Here is a 14,662-nt window from a genome sequence, read left to right on the forward strand (position 1 = left end):
TTAAAAAATACAGAAAAAACTTAATGTTGATTTTTTTAAAATTAAAAATTAATGAATATACATTATCTTTAATAATTAAATATATTTAAAAGAAAAATTAATCATTAATTTTTTATAAAAATTCAAATATGCTTAATGTTATCCACTTCACCCTATACATTTAAAACTCATCTAAAAAAGAAACAAACATGTAGAAAAACACCAGCACCCAACAAGAAGATTGACAAAAGGTATATTAGAAAAAAAAGAAAAGAAAAATGTAATTATTGTGTTTTACTAAACTAAGTTCACATCCTCATTTTCTTGTGTTTGAATTTGTTTTGAATACACTAAATAAATATGGGAAATGTACTCCTAAAATTATCAGAAGATGAGACTTAATCTTGTTGTGATTAAGTTAGTGAAATAATTGAATCATCATCTTTAATATGAAAAACTAAAACAAAAATAAAAATTAAAATCAAAATCAAAATTCAGTTTTTGATTTTATGATTCATGGGCCTCGCTGGGGCCTTGGAGAGCCTGTAGTCGGCCCCGGTAGTGGGCTGGTCCGAAACACAAAACCATGGTTGGCGTTTCCAAACTGGCACCCATTTTAAAATACCCAGAATGCCCTTAAATTAAATGTTGCAGAAACAACACATAAACCCTCTTGCCGTCCGCACTCCCCGTTTCTCTCTGCCCCATCATCCCCTCAAATGGACGATAAACTCGCCGTTGCAATTGCTGCCGCGCCGGAAAAGGTTATTTCCCTCTCTATCTCTCTATGATTTCATAGTGTGTTCATGGAAACCATGTTCCCTCGCTAAAAAATAACGAACTTCATAAATGATAGCAGGTTCTTGTTGAAATAGTGAAGTTGGCTCAAAAGCAAGGAAGACAGGGCACTAAAGGTAGCTGGAAGGAGTTCCTAAACATTTATGATAGGAAGTTCGGGTCTAGCTTAAGTGACCCGGTGAAGAGGTCACACGAGACTCTGGTTGCTTTTCTACAGACATTTACTGAGCAGCACGATTTGAAGGTGGTAGAATTTGGTTTAAAGATACATTCTTTATGGTCTAGTTTTCAATAGTTGGTTACCTTTTAATATTACATCTGTCAAGTTTTTTGTTTAATGTAATTTATTTGTGCTTTCAGTTTTTGGATTATGTTCTTCAGTTGCATTCGAATCGTGAAGTCTTAGAGCAAATTAGAAAAGAATTTCCAGATAATGAATCTCCTGAACAGGTATGCTTGGGCATTTTGTGATAGATTATGGAATTTATTTCCTTGTTCTGTACTATATAGATGTTGGTGCTTTGAAGAACTTTGAGATTGTGAATTGCTAATGTTTAGATATGACTCTATTCACTTTAAATTAAGTATTAATTAATGTATTCCCATGAGGAAAGTTCAGTTTGTTTATTTTTTATTTTTTTATGTTTTTCTTTTCTCTAATTAATAATCAAATGGATTTCTTAGTTCATTTGATGTTATGGCCTTATGTGATTTTAATTTTTCTGCGATTGGCAGTTTATTGTTTTAACATTTTTGTTTGAGATAATGTGTTTTTCATGGTCCTTTTACGCCCTAATATAATCATGGTTAATTTGCATTTGTGGTAGTGCAGAGGCTAGTCCGTTTAACTGTTCAACACCCATTTTACCTGTCAAAGTATGCATTCCCATCATATGATAAGGTTTGTGATGCTGACTTTCACTTCTCAAGTAATTTTGGGTGCTTTTGGCATGCTAAATCTTTATGACTTCTCTTTTTTCCGCATTGAAATTGTTTCATCTTTATCTAGTTTATGCAAGATACATCATTTAAATATTTATAATTATAATGACCATTTTCATCTATAATATAAGCTTCTGCTCTAGCTAAGTCAGCAATCCCTTCTTTATTTACTGCTTGCTTAGTGGACAAATCTTGCCTTTTCAATTAGCATAGCCTTCTTTAACAACTTTTCTTTTGTAGACAAATCCTGTCTTCTTGTAGCCTTCTTTTGTACTTTCCTTCCTTTGAATTCTTAGTTGATCATATTACACTTGTAGCTCTTGCATTAATCCATGTTTTGGCTTTGTTAAATTAATGGTAATACTTTTCTTGATAGAGCAGCGCTCTTGGCCATATATTTATTTGACTTAAATTTTCCATTTAAGAAATGGTTTCATCTGTGTTGATACTTTATGAAGGCAACCTATCTAGAATCTTTATTTTACAACTTAATCTGCACTTGCAGCACATCTAACTTTAGTCTCTGACTATGTTGTATGGAAAGATTACTTTGCCAATGATGACTTTTGCATCTGTTTATGCATGTAATTTAGCTTTTATTGATAATACTCAATAAATGCTAAGTTAATACATTTCAGTGTTTAGGCCTCTCTCTCTCTCTTTCTCTCTCTCTCTCTCTGTGCAGTAGCTATTGATTTTTGCATAAATACTATTGTTTTTAAGGTTTTCCATTTGTCTCACCTTCATCTTGGTTGGCTTCAAAAAATATCTTCAACCTGTTCTTTTTGTTGGCTCAAGAGCTTTGATTTTTGTAGCCATCTGAGTAGCAACATCTATACTTCAATTTCTATAATGCTGTTGTGAAGGCTCTTGAAACAATAACTGGTGCTTGTGCGTGATGAAAAAGTGGCTGAAAAAATATCTAGTACATTGGGGGGATTATGTAGATATACATGTTCAATCAATCTGCTTTTACTGATTTGCTATATATTATGTAATTTCTTCCACTGTTTCTTGAAGAAATGAAAAGGGATCATGAATGTGTCTTCAGAAAACTTTTTGTTCTTTTAAAATCCAAACCTGTGAAGTGGATAGAATGTGGTGCTAAATCTTATCTGTGGTGACTATACCTTCATGGATTTGATTTATATAAAACCTGAGATTTTCTCCCTTGTTTTGTTTTATAACTTTTTTATAAAGTTGTCAATATTTTGCTTTACTTGTTAAACATGCGGCTGTAGCACTTACTAGTCAATTTGGTTTGTCTTGTTAAACTGTGAAAATGTGTAGCAGGACTGGGTAGTAACAAAGCTTCCTAAAAAATCCAAATTGATGAGTTCACATGCAATTGTTGCTGTTGATTGTGAGATGGTTCTTTGTGAAGATGGTACTGACGCATTGGTGAGGGTGTGCGTTGTGGATCACAACTTACAGGTATAAATAGCTCTTTTTTTTTTTTTTGTTTGGTTTGTTACTTTGTTATAGACATGTTAAATTCAAAAACTATAGATGGCCATTTAGGAAACAGAAATGAAATTTGGGCTTTGGCTTCTCAGGTAAAACTTGACGAAAGAGTAAATCCTTGCAAACCAGTTGCAGATTATAGAACCGAGATTACTGGAGTTGCTGCTGGAGATTTGGATGAATTATCTTGTTCATTAGCTGACATACAAGTATTACATTAATAATTCAAAGATTTTCTCTTATTATCAGTTTTGTTCTTTGTCTGAAGCTATTGAGTGCATTTTTATAGAAATCTATGAAGAAGCTATTACGGAAAGGAACTATTTTAGTGGGCCATGGTTTATATAATGACCTGCAGGGTATGTCAAGCATTACTTATTGATGAAGCTTGTTTAATGTGGCAATAGAACTTTGCTATTTCAGCTTGTGTTGCATTTTTATCATGCCTTAATATTATGTTTGAATTTATTTATTGTGACAGCACTGAAGTTGGACCATGGAAGAGTGGTTGACACCTCCTTTATCTTCAAACGTTTGGATGGACGCCCGCCCTCTTTAGACACCTTGTGTAAGGTCAGCTGTTTCAGATTAATAATTGGTATGAATATGCTTTGGTAAATGTCTCTTGTTTTGTTTGGAACATCTTGAGCAAGTCAGATATTGTTGTTCTAAATTGCGTTGTGCCTGTCAAATAAATTTTATGCTGTTTAGAACAGCTCACCTGACAAGTGACAGCACTTGCCAACAATCTTGTCTATTTCTCTTTGCTTAATTACAATTGAGGCTCTTCTGTTATCAATTTTAAGATATTGTTTTATGGTATCTTCATCTAACTGATGAGTAATTGTTACATGTTTTGGATGCATGGTTTACTCTTTAAAGTGTTTTTCTGGCAGGCTGTGCTGGGATATGAACTTCGCAAAGAAGGTGCTCCTCACAATTGTGTTGATGATGCCTGTGCTGCAATGAAACTTGTTCTTGCCAAGATTGAACATGGAGTTGATAATGACATTCCATTGAATCAAGAGGATGTAAGTTACTAGAGATAGTTATTGGAATCTTCAAATTTGACTGGTGTAATCCTTATTGGGTAATCAATTCTTTTGGAAAATGTAGGTGTTAGAAACTGAAACGACAAAGCTACTTCTCCACGGTATACCAATTGATGTCCCCAGTAAAGAATTAAATGGAGTCTTTCCTGAGAAATTTACAGTTGAACCCAAGGTTGAGTACATCCAATTGTTTTCCTAATCTTTCCTTTGAAGACTATTTTGTGTGTGACTGCTTGAAATTATTTCCCTTGCTAGAGGATACTGGGACTCATAATGTTATGTCTTCTGATGAAATTGTTCTGCAATTGAACTTGACCTCCAGGATAGCTGGAACTATTTGGTTGTAATTTTTCTTTGCCTTGCAAAAAGCTTTCTACAGGAATTTTTAAGACTGAGTGTCATGGCTAGTAGAGCTTTTGATGTTGTGTCTGTTGTTCCTGCATTTGAAGCCATCTGATTTTCCTGAATTTAGTAGCAATTAATCATGATTTTCTAGCAAAAGCGAGAAATAGTTGTCAATAATTTGAAAATGGAGAAAAAGTCAGCCTGGCTCTGAATAATTTTTATATATCAGCATTTTACATGATGAAGAGATATTTGCTCACCGATTGGATATGTTATGCAATTTGCTAAGTAATCAAGGATTTAGCAAATACATAGTTGTTATTTTGTTGATGAGAGCCATGTGCTAACTTGTGTTAAAACAAACAACCAAATGTGTTATCTTGAGTTGTGTCCTTATTGTAATTTTGTGTAAAAGATAGTCGTAGGTATTAATTAATGCCACCCGGAATAAATAAATTCTGAATCCGCAGATTATTCCTATCTATACAGTTTGGAATGGATTGCCCCAGGATCCTTTACAGATGCACCTGTTTGTTTGTGTGTTAGTAGAAAGCTATTCCATTTGGTTAACTTCCAAATTATCTGATTCCAACTGTATAACCTGCCTTGCTCCTGCAGTCATGCTTTGAATTTATTCTTTTGTATGTGCACAACCACTGAGTTTCTAACATTGTGAATATTATTTTTGGCAGCCGCCTAAGAAAGCTCATGGAGTGCAGTATTCTGCACTTGCCATTTTTAAGAATTCTCAAGAGGCACATCAGGCATTTGAAAACTTGAATGGGAGGTTAGAAAAGGTACTTTTTATTGTCTATTTTTTTTTATTAATTTTCTTTTGTGCTGTTTTTTTTTATTATTACTTTTTTATTTTTGGGGAAGAGGTTATCCGTGTTCCATTGATATTTTTCTCTCTTTGCTTACAAGATTATGCAATGTTGTGGTATATCGAGTATGTAGCGGAACGGTAGTATTAGATTTCGGTTGTAATTTTGATTTAAATGTATGAATGAATGAAAGTTCTAGTCATAAATTTCTGCTTGTTACAGTTGGTGGTGTGCAAATAAATATATATTTTTCAGTACATTGGAAATAATTTTTTTTTTTATTGTGTCAGGACAAAAATGGACTGGAGCAGAAAATGATAACATTTAAACTTGACACAGGAACAACAGCTAGTATATATGTTCGTAAAATGGCGCATGATTATTCTCTTCATAAAGGTTCACTTAAAAGGAGAGCTTTTCAAGGTGAGGATTTAGTTGATCCCAAGAAAGTAAAGACTGCTGATTGTGACAATCACATGAAAGAGATTGAAAGATTAAAGCAAGAACTGAGAGATAAGGATTTAAATCAGTGCGATAACCACTTGAAAGAGATTGAAAGATTGAAGCAAGATCTAAGTGCGAAAGACTTTCAAATCTCTGCACAGGATAAGATCATAAGTAAGCTGAAGAAAGAGTTAGAAGAAATGAAAAGGAAGAGAAAGAGATAGTAAACTTTGTTGTGATTTTTTCTTTATCTTTGAAACATTAGCACAGAGTTGGATACATGGACCAACACCTTCCCTACTGACCAAGGTATTACTGATTCACATAAATATTTATGAAGAACCTAAAACTCTGGAGTGCATTGTTTAGTCATCCGGCCATGATTACCTAGATAACGGAATTCTCTAATTTTGTTATGCAATGTTTGTGTAATATTTTTGGATGAGATTTATGCAGCAAGTTGAGGTTAATTAATGGCAGCAAAAGCATTCAGTTTTGAGCTGTTAATTGTTAATATGTCACCCTTTGCAGACCGTATTAATTTCTACAATACAGCTGCAAGAAGGGAAAGGGAAAAAGGGAAATCATTTCAAGTTGATATTGAGCCAACTTGGAATGAAGTTTCTGACCACAGTGTAGTAATTCAAATGGAGAGTGGATTTATGATCATGCCAAGTAATAGAAATGTTTGATAGAAACGAGTATACAGTTGAGAGGTATTTTGATTGAAGGTGTTCATAATATGTACGTGCTTCAACTGGGGGACAAAAATGGGGAGAATCTTCATCATTGCTCAAATCCTACTTCTGCTTCAAGTGGGAGTAATGTGCTTGGTTTTGCGCAACGAAATGGCATAATTTCTGGGCAGAATTGGAAGATTTGCAGGATCTTCGATGAAATTTAAGATGCACTGTGTATACTTTGTTCTCCACTTCTGAATTTCATGAACTTCAAATGCTGGCCACCGATGAGTTTTAACTCGGTGATATGAAGTTGTCTTGAGAGTTGTAAGGTTTCGACTTTAAATTTTAGTCGAAGTATAATTTTACTCATAAAAAAAATTAAAAAAGAAAAGTTCAAAAGCTGACCAGTTTCAATCCCTAGCAAACTGCACTGCGAAAGTTAATCTTTTAGCGCTTTCAAGTGATCGTGTATTAAATTTTAAGATTAAAAAGGTGTTTTTTTTTTATTTTATTTAATTGGGTTGAGCTGAAATTAGACCATTACAGTACACTAAGCAAAAGTTTATTAATAAAAAAAAATATTATTGAAAAAATAATTTTATTACAGACCTAACTGTAATTAAAAATTCAAATGACTAAACATAATTATTCTATGTTTCGCTCAGTTCATGTGGACTACGTCAATTGCTTATAAAATATAAATTTTTGATAGGTCCATGAGCGACTTTCTGCGCAGCAGACTAAAGACTTTTGTACACCAATTGCTTTAATTAGATGACTTACTATCAAGATGACTTGTAAAAGTCATCTGGTAGTCAATTTCTTTCGGAAAATATAGCTATTAAATTTAAAAGTCTTCGCAGCAATTATTAACTTTTTTTCTGGTAGAAAATAATGAGGGCTGCCTAAGGAGTCCAGGGACACCTATTGGCATTGTTAATTTAAGTTTTATTTGATGTTGAGTTTTAGAGTATGAAATTAATTTTTTAAATAAAAATATTATTTTAAATATTATTGGGAAAAATAATTTAATAAAAATTATTTTATTATTTTTATATTTTTATATTAAATTTAATTTTTAATTATTTTTTAATATTATCTATCTAATATATTTAAAAAAAATAATTTTTTCAATAACCATTTTAACAGTAATATTAAATAGGCCTTTAATCTAATTTAATTAGCTTATTATTAAGATTGAGATGATACTCAATTGAGATGTATTCAAATAAAATGTATCATTTAATAATTTACTATGGATTCCCATTATACTCTAACCAAAGATAATATTATGCTTATCAAATCGAAATGAGGCAAAACTATCTTATTACAGGAGGACTTGATAGTACTTTTGTAAATTAGTAAATATTCTTTATCTAACTTAAAATGCTGGTCATGTATATTAGTAGTCTTGTGTATTAGCAATGTGAAATATAGTCAAACCATATATTAAGGGTTTGCTTGCCATCGAGTTTCATAGTTAAAAAAGCATTATTTTAAATTTTGTTAGAAAAAACAATTTTATTATTCTATTATTCTTGTGGGTAAAATCATGTTAAGTTTAATTTTAAATTATTTTTAATATTATTCAATTGATATATTTAAAAAAATATATTTTCCTCAACAATAACTTTAATAATAATATTAAAATGAATTCAACCAAAATTAAAAATTCAAGTGAATAAACATAATTATTCATGTTCTACAATTTTTTTTTCATATAAAATTGACGAATTGCTTATAAAATATCTTTTTGGTTGTTTACGTAGACCTCCTTAATGAAATCCAACAACGCAGCTGCACAAGTGAAATACAATATGGATATTCATATTGTAGAATAGAAGAGGCGGAGAAGCGCTTTAATTGGACGATTTGCAGTTGCAGTCAAGATGGCTTGTACGTCAGTAATGACTTTTCTACACCAATTGCGCGGTGGTCTTACCTGTTCTAATTTTCATTTTATTTCGCAGAAACTCACTGAATGCTTCTTGTTTTTGTTTATAGAATGAGCCTGAAAGCCAACATCAATCGAGCATTAGCGAAAGCCAATTTTATTTTATAAAACAATTCCCTTTCACTCTTTCTTTCTATCTCCAACTCTTCCTACTGCTAGATCTTTCATGGCTTTGGTAGTATCTAAGCTTTTGTTATTCTCATTTTCACTTCTTGTTGGCATAGCAGTAGCCCAACAAAACAAATCCGATATCATAAACAAGGGTTCTAGACTCTCTCCCAGCACTCACCCGAATTCATGGCCTTCACCGTCTAGTTATTTTGCATTTGGCTTCTACCCACAAAGCAATGGATTTGCTGTTGGAATATGGTTGGTCAGGCAACCTGAAAATATTGTTGTGTGGACGGCTAATAGAGATGACTCACCAGTTTCCGCAAATTCTACTCTGGAGCTAACAATAGGTGGAAAGCTGCTTCTTCGAACTGAACAAGGTCAAGAAAGGCTCATTGCTAATGTATCAGACCCCATAGATTCAGCTACGATGCTCGATTCTGGTAATTTCGTGCTTTATGGAAGCAATTCTTCCGTTGTTTGGCAAAGCTTCGATTTCCCAACTGACACGTTATTAGGAGGTCAGAATCTGTCCAATGACTATAAGTTGGTTTCGAGCATGTCCAACTCTGATCACTCAAGTGGACGATTTCTTCTCGCGATGCAACGTGATGGTAACCTTGTTGCATACCCAGTAAACAGTTCTGTTGAATCAGACGATGCATATTGGAGCTTTCTTTTACCTAATTCATTTTATGACGCACAGCTTAGTCTTGATTATAAAGGTCAACTCTACTTGAACGACGGGAGTTCCACCGGCCAGAGAAACAGATTAGTGAACAGCACTCATCCCACGGAGAAGGAAATAGTAATATATCGAGCAACGCTTGATGCTGATGGAATTTTTAGGTTGTATTCACACCATTTTGAGAATAGCAGCACAGCCTCAACCATGTCTACAAAGTGGGTAGGGTTGCAAGATCAATGTGAAGTCAAAGGTTTCTGCAACTTCAACAGTTACTGCTCAAGTTCAGGTTCTAAAGGTGACTGCAATTGTTATCCCGGTTTTGATTGGATAAACCAGAGTGAGAAATCGTTAGGCTGCACTCTGAACTTCTCAGAAGATGTTTGCAGAAAAGATCTCAAAATTTATTACAATATTACCGCTATGGAGAATACATGGTGGGCCGACTTTCCTTTCTCTGTCGTATCAATGACAAGGGAAGACTGTACCAGGTCTTGCCAAGAGGATTGTAATTGTGGGGCTGTTTTATATGAAGGTGAAAAATGCCAAAAATACAAGCTTCCACTCAGATATGGAAAAAGAAACATGTCAGCCACAGCATTCTTCAAGGTGATTATGGGGAGTTCAGCAAGCCATGGCGGTCCAGAGATTGCAACAGAAGGCAAGAAAAGCTTAATCTTGATTCTTGCCATAAGTTCAGGTTCCATTGCTTGCGTTTGTTTTGCTCTTGCAGTCTCTAGTTTCTTTTTTTACTGCCATCAAGTTCATAGTTATAGAAAGATATCAGAAAATGGAAATTTGGGATTATCAGAAGAGTTTGCTCTGCGGTCATTCTCCTATAGTGAGCTGGAGAAAGCAACAAATGGCTTTCAGGAAGAGTTAGGAAGGGGCAGTTTTGGAGCAGTCTACAGAGGAACCCTTCAAGAAGGTGGCAAAAATATTGCTGTTAAGAGACTAGAGAGAGTCGTTGAAGAAGGTGAGAGAGAATTTCGAGCTGAAATGACTGCCATTGGAAGAACTCATCATAGGAACTTGGTTCAGTTGCTTGGTTTTTGCGTGGAGGGCTGCAGGAAGCTTCTTGTGTATGAGTATCTGAACAACGGTTCACTTGCAGATGTTCTCTTCAAGGCAGAGGTCCGACCTGTTTGGAGAGAGAGATTCAGGATTGCACTAGACGTGGCTAGAGGTATCCTCTATTTACATGAAGAGTGTGAGGTTCAAATCATCCACTGCAATATAAAACCCCAAAATATACTCATAGATGATTCTTGGACTGCAAAGATCTCTGATTTTGGGTTAGCGAAGCTATTACAACCGAGTCAAGTAAGCACAGACGAAGGGGTTAGTGAGATTGGAGGATATTTGGCACCTGAATCGCAGAGGAATACTCTGATATCAGTAAAAGCAGATATCTACAGTTATGGGGTTGTGCTTTTGGAGATTATCTGTTGCAGAAGCAATATAAAAATAGATGTACCTCCAGATGAGATAATCCTTTCTGGTTGGGTAAATAATTGCTTTGCGGCCGGAGAATTGGACAAGCTTGTGGAAGATGAAGATGTGGACTTCAAAACTCTGGAAAGAATGGTAAAGGTGGGATTGTGGTGTACTCAGGATGATCCCACGTTGCGTCCTTGTATGAAGGATGTGGTCCTCATGTTGGAAGGAACTATGGAAGTGCCAGTCCCTCCTGTTGGAAAGGATCTGTGATCTGTCTGGAACAAGCTAGAATGTAGTTGAGTATCTAGATCATTCTGATCAATAAGATGCACTCATGAATGTATGGATGGACATGAGATAGAGATTTATCGCTTTTGGTTTGAATTGTGATCAGTGAGGACTCATGAATGTACGGATAGACATGATATAGAGATTTATTGCTTTTGATTAATTATATCATAATTAATATTTTTGAAAATTGATAATTTAATCCTATCAACTGGTTTCCTTATACATTATTGTTGACAGAACTAAAAGTACTTAATCAACTATTTTTTAAAACACAGGAACTGAAGTGTTAATTATAGCATAATCCTAAAATAAATCTTATTATATAAATAATTTATAGTAAATTTATAATAATTCACATAATAATAAAAATAATAGAATATAAATTAAATAAATAAAAAAATAAAGTAATAATAGAATACATTATAAATAAAATATTTTCTACTTTTGTCTACACTGACTTAGGAGACCCCTTTATAAATTGAGTCGATGAAGAAATTTCTCGATTTCTTCCAACAAACACATGGCAAAGAAAATTTACATTTTCTTGGAATGAACCACACGGCATCTAGATGATACATTTCTACTTTTTGGTCCATTTGAAAGACCTTGCATTGTTGATTAAGTCAATGGAGAAATTTCTCCATTTCTTTCCAACCATTATTACACACGGGCCCAGCAAAGAAATTTATAAAATTTATAATGTTGGCTTGGAAAACCAAGGCCAAATTCTATCAGAAAATAGAACTAAGAATCACTATAACAACTCCTGCAATTCTTGCCCATTTTTCAAAAATTGAAATCCATAAGTTATTATGGCTCCCGTGTTGTCTACCATTTTCCTGTTCTTTTATGTACTCTCTGCTGTCGAAGGAGCTGAACAAGAACTTCCTAGCAGGATAATTCTAGGTTCTTCACTCTTTCCAACATCTCATCCTCCTTCATGGTTCTCCCCTTCTGGTCGATTTGCATTTGGATTCTATCAGCAAGGCACTGGCTTTGCCGTTGGAATTTGGCTGGTTGGGAAACACAACACAACAGTTGTGTGGACTGCAAATCGCAATGATCCACCAGTATCTGCAAATTCAACAATCGTCTTGACAGAAGATGGCAAGCTTCTTTACAGAATTGGCCAAGGAGGGGAGAAACTTATTGCTAATAATACAGAAGCTGCTTCCTTTGCTTCTCTACATGATTCTGGCAATTTGGTCCTCTACAACAAGAATTCTGAGGTCATTTGGGAGAGTTTTAAGTATCCTACTGATACCATTTTAGGAGGTCAGACTCTCTTTTCTGGGGGTCAATTGATAAGTTCATCAGACACCGGCCACTCCACCGGACGGTTTCACCTCAAGATGCAGGACGATGGGAACCTTGTTTTATACCCACTGAATACGGGGGATACACCAGGTGATGCTTACTGGGACTCCCAAACTTTTGGGGATGGTTCCAAGTTTCATCTTTATCTCAATAGCTCTGGCCACCTACTAATTATCAACGGTACCATTTCAAAAATCATCAAGACCCTATATTATAACTCATTATCGGCATACAATGACAACAGTACAATTTACCATGCAACTCTAGACACTGATGGCGTTTTGCGCTTGTATTCTCATAGATACAACGAGACCGGTGAACTGAAAGCCTGGCCAGCATTGAAAAATCCTTGTGAAGTGAAAAGCTTTTGTGGGTTCAATAGTTATTGCACATTAAATGACGGCCAACCAGTATGTCTTTGTCTTCCTGGTTCTGCTCCCATTGACCCTAATCAAGGGACTCTTGGCTGTAGTAGAAACTATTCAGAATCAGGGTGTAAAGGTGGGAAAGAAAATGCACTCCATTTTAACATCACTACCATGGAAAATATTGAGTGGGGAGACCGTCATTATGTTCAACAATCCATGTCCATAGACGAATGCAGCAAGTCTTGTTTGGAAGACTGCAACTGCGGGGCAGCACTGTTCTCTAAAAACATGTGCATGAAACAAGGGCTTCCACTGAGGTATGTTGTTAGAAAAATTCAATCAGGAGATCAAGATGCGTCCACCACAGCTTTGTTGAAGGTAGGCATTGGAGGTAATAGGACTGACCTTATCCCTTCAAAGCCAACCATTATTGTGTTTGCAAGCGAAAAAGAACTACTGCCCGCAATTCTTATGACTTCTGGTCTTGTCCTGTTTTCATGTATTAGCCTTATAATTTTTTGTTTATTCATTTACAAAATCCGATCCATAAGATATAAAAGGCTACTGGAAAATGGGGAGGATGGTCTGACTGAGGAGCTTAAATTGCGGTTGTTTTCATACAACGAGCTTAAAGTAGCAACAAATGGCTTCAAAGAAGAGCTGGGAAAGGGTTCATTTGGAGCAGTGTACAAAGGGACTTTATACAGAGGAAAAAAGCTTGTTGCAGTGAAGAGGCTAGAGAAGTTACTGGAAGAAGGTGAAAGGGAGTTCCAGGCAGAGATGCGAGCAATAGGAAGAACTCACCACAAGAACTTAGTCCGGTTGTTGGGATACTGCGCCGTGGATTCAAAAAGACTTCTGGTTTACGAATACATGGGCAATGGCTCCCTTGCAAATCTACTATTCAAGTCTTCAGGTAGGCCAGATTGGAACGAGAGAATAAGAATTGCAATTGATGTTGCGAAAGGGATCCTTTATCTACACGAGGAGTGTGAGACTCCCATCATTCATTGCGATATAAAACCACAGAACATATTGATGGATGATTTTTGGACTGCTAAGATAGCTGATTTTGGGTTGGCAAAATTGCTGATGCCAGACCAAACAAGGACCTTCACAATTTTGAGGGGAACCAGGGGGTATGTAGCACCAGAATGGCATAAGAACACACCAATTTCAGTTAAGGCAGACGTCTACAGTTATGGAATTGTGCTCTTGGAAATTGTTTGCTGCAGAAGGAATATGGAGCTTAACACATCAAAACCAGAAGAGATTATTCTATCAACTTGGGTACACCAATGTTTTGTTGCTGGAGAGTTGCAGAAGCTAGTAATTGGGGAAGAAGCTGACAAGAAGAGCTTGGAGAAAATGGTGATGGTGGCACTGTGGTGTATTCAGGATGAACCAGCTCTTCGTCCTTCAATGAAGAGTGTAGTTATGATGTTAGAAGGGATCACTGATATATCAATTCCTCCATGTCCAACTGCTGAATCCATGTAATTCAACTCTTTAGCCATGTTTTTAGAATTGGGCTGGTTAGTGAACTTGTCTGCTGGAAAGTTTACTGCTCATCATGCCCATCAGTTCAGCGTTCCAAAATAATTTTAAAATTTTTGTTATAGTATTTTAGTCGTTTTTGCTTTAAAAAAAAAGTATTCCAATTAATAAAAATGTAAAATCATATAATAACGTTATATATTTTTCCTTTTTTTTTAAATTTTGATTCTTATATATATTTAAACAAAAATTTCAATAATGTTTATTAATTACATGAATGGATTCTGTGATATTTATAATAATTTAGACTCATCATATGTTTATTAGATAGAGTATCACCACGAAATTCAAGAAAATAAAAAAGTACTACTAAATACTTTTTTTTTTATGTTCATAAAAAAATATAAATATAAATACTACTATAAAAAAAAGTATCATTATATCTTTATAATTAATCTATTTCTGGTG

General features: G+C 34.8%; 3 protein-coding genes across 7 annotated transcripts; all 3 read left to right on the forward strand.

The window, feature by feature from the left end:
* The first annotated feature begins 659 nt into the window (after nt 1-659).
* Nucleotides 660-6,355, forward strand: LOC110669086 (small RNA degrading nuclease 3). 5 transcript variants are annotated; one of them, XM_021830568.2, is made up of 12 exons: nt 660-743; nt 836-1,021; nt 1,138-1,227; nt 1,610-1,678; nt 3,010-3,153; nt 3,276-3,392; nt 3,473-3,542; nt 3,665-3,756; nt 4,080-4,214; nt 4,300-4,407; nt 5,273-5,377; nt 5,695-6,355. In XM_021830568.2, the coding sequence occupies exons 1-12, from the start codon at nt 699-701 to the stop codon at nt 6,070-6,072; spliced, it is 1,539 nt and encodes a 512-aa protein (XP_021686260.2). In that variant the 5' UTR covers nt 660-698; the 3' UTR covers nt 6,073-6,355. The 5 variants fall into 5 exon arrangements, with proteins under 5 accessions (XP_021686260.2, XP_021686263.2, XP_021686262.2 ...); XM_021830571.2 differs by having other exon boundaries at nt 3,013-3,153; XM_021830570.2 differs by having other exon boundaries at nt 839-1,021.
* A 1,951-nt stretch (nt 6,356-8,306) lies between these two features.
* Nucleotides 8,307-11,206, forward strand: LOC110673568 (G-type lectin S-receptor-like serine/threonine-protein kinase LECRK3). The gene has a single exon (XM_058150401.1). It carries the CDS (start codon nt 8,652-8,654, stop codon nt 10,989-10,991), a length of 2,340 nt encoding a protein of 779 aa, XP_058006384.1. The 5' UTR covers nt 8,307-8,651; the 3' UTR covers nt 10,992-11,206.
* Nucleotides 11,207-11,676: 470 nt separating this feature from the next.
* LOC110673530 (G-type lectin S-receptor-like serine/threonine-protein kinase LECRK1) lies at nt 11,677-14,418 on the forward strand. Its single transcript, XM_021836669.2, has one exon. The coding sequence runs from the start codon at nt 11,825-11,827 to the stop codon at nt 14,195-14,197; it is 2,373 nt and encodes a 790-aa protein (XP_021692361.2). The 5' UTR covers nt 11,677-11,824; the 3' UTR covers nt 14,198-14,418.
* Nucleotides 14,419-14,662: the final 244 nt, after the last annotated feature.

The sequence above is a fragment of the Hevea brasiliensis genome, chromosome 7 (assembly GCF_030052815.1).
Source record: "Hevea brasiliensis isolate MT/VB/25A 57/8 chromosome 7, ASM3005281v1, whole genome shotgun sequence".
Classification (NCBI taxonomy): domain Eukaryota; kingdom Viridiplantae; phylum Streptophyta; class Magnoliopsida; order Malpighiales; family Euphorbiaceae; genus Hevea; species Hevea brasiliensis.